The sequence below is a fragment of the Mizuhopecten yessoensis genome, unplaced genomic scaffold, assembly GCF_002113885.1.
Source record: "Mizuhopecten yessoensis strain PY_sf001 unplaced genomic scaffold, ASM211388v2 scaffold11115, whole genome shotgun sequence".
NCBI classification, from domain to species: Eukaryota; Metazoa; Mollusca; class Bivalvia; order Pectinida; family Pectinidae; genus Mizuhopecten; species Mizuhopecten yessoensis.
The window spans coordinates 1,132,268-1,138,390 of NW_018408887.1; the positions used below are offsets into that span (position 1 = coordinate 1,132,268).

The 6,123-nt window shown below is 42.2% G+C and overlaps 1 protein-coding gene across 1 annotated transcript; it reads right to left on the reverse strand.

Moving 5' to 3' along the window:
• Positions 1 to 899: 899 nt before the first annotated feature.
• LOC110466069 lies at positions 900 to 4,219 on the reverse strand. Its single transcript, XM_021522346.1, has 4 exons — positions 4,214 to 4,219; positions 2,799 to 3,020; positions 1,685 to 2,557; positions 900 to 1,214 (listed from the first exon to the last, which is right to left on the reverse strand). Exons 1-4 carry the CDS (start codon positions 4,217 to 4,219, stop codon positions 900 to 902), a joined length of 1,416 nt encoding a protein of 471 aa, XP_021378021.1.
• Positions 4,220 to 6,123: the final 1,904 nt, after the last annotated feature.

Below are 6,123 nucleotides of genomic sequence, written 5' to 3' on the forward strand. Positions count from 1 at the left end.
GACAGTGATTGGCCCAATCACTGCCCGTTGGTGGATGGCATCCAACTCTTGTCCTCTTTCCTCCACCAGGGCCAACTAGACGACTTTTCTGCTGTTGTTGAGAGTCGTTGTATGGCTGCCCTTCGGTTTCTTCCCCTGATGCCCAATGCCGTGTACATCCTCCACATCGATTGTGCCGGGAACCCCCAGCATCCCATCTCGACAGAGAAGACCCAAACACTCCATCCCTTTGCCCTCACATCCTCAGCAATGCTGATGCGCTCGTGCACCTCTTCGCATCGTTTTTCCCAGGGAACGGTCAGCTCTACCATGATCATCTTCTTCTCTTGCTGAGACCAGAGCAGGATATCCTGGCGTAGCTCGGTTTGAACGATGTCTAGAAAGACCAGTCTTCGTTCCAAGTCCACCCGCATTTCCCAAGTCTGAGTCCCATCCAAAATCCCTCCCTGGTTATTTGTTGTCTTGGCAGTCTCCCCGGATCTTACATAGTTGATGTAGGGTCTTTCTTTCACCACTTTCCTCTTCTTTCGTCTTTCCATCTCCAGCGTGTTTGATAAATCTCGCAGGACCTTGTCGTGTCTCCATGTGTATCGTCCCTGTGTCAGGGCAATATTACACGATGATAAAATATCGGATAGGTTATCTGGCTGGCCACACAGTCGACAGTTGGGGCTTTGCGTCAGTCCCCATCGGTGTAGGTTTGTAGGTGTTGGCAAAACGCCGTACACCGATCGTAGGAGGAACTGGATCCTACATGGTTCTAGTTTCCAGATGTCTGACCATGTTAGTCGTCTGTCTGTAGTCTCCCATTCTAGTCCATGCCCCCAGTGATCCCATTTCCACAACCTCCGCCTTCCTGATCACCTCCTCCATCTTTCTGATATTGTCTTGCACCATTTTCATCCTACCAACTGTGTCAGCTGTTTCCCACCGTTACGCATGTGATGTTCCAAATCCTTACATGTTGTCCCAACAAAGTCGCTGTGTCGCAATGCGCTTTCTGTCTGCTGGACGGCGGTGCTTGCCGACCACTTCCGTCCTGTTCTAGTGTCGATCCCTGCACTCCTGATCTTCTGGTCTTTGGAAACCCTAACAGGCATCACCAATCTAGCCTTTGCCACCTTCCATTCCTCCACCAATGGTGATGTTGTGAGCTGCAATTTGGCTGACTGTACAGGCCGATACTGGTGAAGCTGCGGGGTACACCTAACCATCTGCGGATACAATTGTTGATCTTCCTCTCAAGAGTCTCCACTGTAGTCGTGGTGACTTAATACAGTTTGATAGGCCAAGTCAGGCAAGGAAGAAGGCCATAGTGGTACATCTATGCTTTGAATTTCCCTTGCAGTCCTGTTTTGTCTATCTTCCTCAAGCCCTCCTCCACATGTGTTTGCAGCCGTTTGATGTTCTTGCTGTCATTAAAGCTTTTGTCAAACCACTTCCCCAAGCACTTAATCGGAGTGTCAACTATCGTTGGGATCTCTTCCTGTTGGATTATAAGCTTAAACTTCCCCGTCACCCTCCCTCTCTTGATGACCAAACTTCTTGATTTTCTTGGTTTTAACTTCATCCTGGCCTACTTTACTGTATCTTCTAGAATTGACAATATCCACCGTGCCTGCACATGTGTTGTGCTTGTTATTGTCAGTTCGTCCATACAACCTCTGTTCGATGGTAGTCTCACTCCTGACGATGTTTTATGTCCTCTGGTTTCCCTGTCTGCGGCCTTGATGATCAAGTTTATCCCCATGACAAAGAATATAACAGAGATCGTACATCCTGTCACAATGCCCTTCTCAAGTGCCTGCCATGTTGTTGTTATCTCCCCTACCGTGAACCGAAGTCTGATGTTGCTGAAGTAACTCCGTATGATCCCCTGGATGTGTTCCGGGATTCGGTAGTGTTCTAATGCCTTGAAGATCAGTTGGTGTGGAATTGAACCATAAGCATTGGACAGGCCTAACCAAATCACAATAAGGTCTCCATGGTTGATCTTGGCTTCACGAATCAGCTGAGTGTCAGCGCTGGTGTGTTCAATACACCCTGGAAATCCTGGAATGCCTCCTTTCAGAATAGAAGAATCAATGTACTCGTTGGATGTCATGTACGTTGTCATTCTCATTGCAGGTATGGCGAAAAAGATCTTCCCTTCTACACTTAAGAGTAACATGGTCCTAAACTGATTCAAGTTAGCAGAGTTCTTCTCCTTCGGTACAAATATCCACTCTGCTGTCTGCCAGCATTCAGGGATCTTGCCCTTCCTCCAGATCACTTTCACAAGCCTCCAGAGACAACGCAGAAGTTTTGGGCACATCTTGTATACCTTGTAGGGTATACCACTTGGTCCCAGTGCTGATCCTGATCCAGCTTTCTTCATCACTTCCACCATTTCCATCCACGATGGTTCTTTCGAATCTTGCGGGGTTGCAGATTTCTCAACTGATGATAATTTGCTGCACTCCCCCAGTGAGATGTCCATTTCTTCACCAGAGTGGGTATCTGCCAGATATTGTTCCATTTTCTGCCTAGAGGTTTTCAACAGACCGGTGTTGTCAATCTTTTTCGAATGTCATCAATACTTTCAGCTCCTTTCGCAACTTTGCCACTTCCTGCTGGCTCCTAATGGGTTGATGGACTACTCCAGATGTTTTGCATCATCTGTAACAAACCTCTCACAGCTGACTGTATACACAATCGTCGTGAGCGATTTGATTTTCCTTTCCACTCCACCCTGCAGCATCGTATCCAAAATAGTGTCAAGATCGTCATCCAGCTGTTTCCATCTTTGACCATTTTACCCGCTTTCTCCTGTCTGCGTGGTCATTGTCTTCTCGAGTCACTTGGATTACATCTCCCTCAGGTGAACTTGAGGTGTCTGGCTGCGACGTCACATCAGCGTAGAGGTCCTCAGCACTATGGTGTAAATCCTGGCTGGGAACCTCCTGCGTCTCATCAGATGTTACATATGCGCGCTGCTGTTGTATCTCCTCAAGTCGGCACTTTGCTTTCGCCTGGTCGATCTGCAAACCACGTAGGTTCTTGCAGAACTTCTCACATATGCATCTTGTTTCTTTTTCCTTTCCTCCTGTCAAAGTCCGTTATACTAGCGAAGTCGTTACCGTGTTGTCTGTCCTGGTGAGTCTTTCATCCTATTCCCCCCTCTCGGAAGACTCTGTGGTGTTGTTCATCTTGTATACTCGTAGCTGGTTGTAGGCTGTCTCATCGCGGGAACTTTGAAATGGAATGCTACCCCACTACACCCTGCGTGTGTAAATTCGCAACGAGATGTTTTGCTGTTTTGTTTGACTTATTACCAGAAGAGGTTAGAGTTTAATCATTCTGGTCAAGGAAGATGATCATAAAACTCAAGCACCCAACAACAAAAGTAAGAGGTGAGACATTGTTTCGCAGGTGTAAATTCACTTCGACTTATCATCTGGTTTAATAGAATCTATTCATTTAGATGTAGTTTAGATTTAGTCCTTATGGCGATGTGCTTTAGTACAGTCTATAAATATATATATATATATATTTCGCAAAAAGGCATGTATCACAATACAATACAAGTATAGACATTTACTCACAGTCCCTCTCTTGATAACGGGCACATGTAATAATGCAGTTTCTATAGAGACTTAAGTCATGTGTCATAGTTTACATATGAGCATACTTCACCTTAATAACAGCGCATTGTTAAATATCTGATTGGATGATATTGATCCCCTAACGGGGCATTAAAATAGCATGTCACGCGCTGGCGTGCACCACAACCATATTCCGAATGACTGAAGCAGACGAAAGTGACGCGTTTATCTAAACACCTTGGCTATTGAATTATTGTTATACCTGCATGATAATATATCTATTGTCCTTGTGTTAGGGAAACAGGAGTCTTTCTCTTTGATTAAATACGTTTAAGTTAGACCTTTTCAAACGTGTGTTGATGTAGTCTGTATGAAGTGAGTTAGTCATATGTACATGAGTTACATGCATTACTAAATATAGATATGGGGCATGGGTCATATTTTTGTCTTTACTGAGTCTTTCAGACCTATAGTCCTATCCTACTGTCGATAATATCTGTAGACTTGTATATGGTTACTTAGGGCTACAGTCATGTGATATCACTAGGCCTACAGTCACGTTATAAATATTATATAGTCGGTAGAGCCTACATTTATGTTATATATTTATCATTAGATTTTAGGCTTACCGACATGTTTCACCCCATAGTTTTTTTTATATAATAGTGTAGGCGTACAGTCACGTGATAAATAGTATATAGTCGGTAGAACCTACATTTATGTTAAATATTTATCATTGTATTTTAGGCTTACCGACATGTGTCACCCAATAGTTTTTTATGTAATAGTGTAGGCCTACAGTCACGTGATACATAATATATAGTGATTGCTATGATATAGTCCCTTAGGCCTACAGATATGTTATATTACGTGTATAGTGTTTTTGGTTTGCAGTCACGTGTCACACACTATTATATTTTTTAATATTTGAGCCTACATTAATGCGTCATACCTCAGTTTTGATATTGTCTTTTAGGGCTACAATCATGTGTTAAGCTGCATTATATCATTAAAGCCTCATGAGCATATATGTATATATCTATGTACCGTCATCCAGTACTAATGTAGATATCATTTACCTCATTGGTCTCTACACCGCCCTATAGACCCAACATGTTGACTTATGAGTCCCTATCTCTGGAAGCTTTATCACGTGACGTTGTAGTACACAATGACTAATGATCCGACGGGGTTATTATCAGCTACATATACATGTAAGATTGTACACGCTCGCTGCGAAGAAGCTAATAAAAAATAACAGACGTGTAGCTGCCTATACGCTTGTACGCAGGTTAATCCATCATATTTTCAAACAGAAAAACAGAACAAAACGCAGTGCGAACTCGGTCATAGTTTTACAAAGGAACCAATCGGTCTTGAATCGTTGCGACACGTTTAATACGTACACTGTTTGTGTAGAAGTTAAAGCTTTGATATATAATAAAACAAAACACTGCTTATTGTATCCGTTTGTCGCCCTACCAAGGCCCTGCCCTGGATCCGTTACTAAATTAATTCACTACCAACAAAGGCTAGTTACGCCCCGGAACAATTGATCTATATTACTGTTTTATTAAAATTGTTGTTCAAAGTAGTATTTTCGTAATTATTCTCAATGTCATTCTCACCTGTGTGTAGAAAATGGTTTTCTGCTGAAATGTGTGCAGTGTACACACACACCGGGTATAATGTTATCATACAGGTATACATTGTACATCAAAACTGTTCAATGTCAAATACCGCCAGGTTTTATATCAAACTTTCAAAAGGAATGTGTCATTAAAACAGCCTTCAGTTGGAAGCGCTTGGGTGAAAACTGAATTTATCGCCAGACAACTCGACTTTACTTTCAGCTACACATATCCGGAATGGCAAGAATACAAACAAAGACCTCCTCCCTGGTAGTTCCCTATAAACGATAAGCAGTTTAATAGAGGTGCAAAGGACCTTGATACTACATGGATAACATATCAGACTCGACTATTATGAAAAGACAAAGCCTTAAACGAGCCTAGCTTTGATATTTACTGATTCAGAATACTGCTTTCAGAATGAAATAAGATAAACCTGATCTAAAGTCGGTTAGTCGAGAAATAGCAATAAAACATAAGCTCTAATGAGATTAAGACCGACATTACAAAAGGGGAGATCGGGGAAAGTTTGGCCCATTTTTTTTTATTTTTTTTATTAAAGTCCTTTGTGGGAAATATGGAAGCACGTCCGTTTTTGAAGATTATTTAAGTTTCTCTGTCTGAAGATCGGATGGCCGAACGAGCCTCGCAATGGATAAGGAATCAGCTTAATTATGACGTTATAAAGCATGCAACGTCAAATTTTACCGCAAATTTTACCACTTTTTATGTGTTTCATGAGCCGAACTTGCCACGGTTTCATTGGCTGAACCTGTCCATTGATTTAAAGATGGTTATATACACCTGTACCAATAAAACATTATATGAACTTTATTTACTGCCATTTATGGTTACAATCACAGTTTTATTTTGTAAATAATGACGCAAATGTAACGTTCTAAATTGAT

Excerpts from the sequence above, each read along its gene's own strand:
- LOC110466069 (XM_021522346.1), bottom strand. Across the intron at positions 2,558-2,798 it reads ACGCAGACAGGAGAAAGCGG|ATTGACAACACCGGTCTGTT; the intron begins GTAAAATGGTCA and ends CATTCGAAAAAG. Across the intron at positions 1,215-1,684 it reads GACATAAAACATCGTCAGGA|ATGGTTAGGTGTACCCCGCA; the intron begins GTGAGACTACCA and ends TTGTATCCGCAG.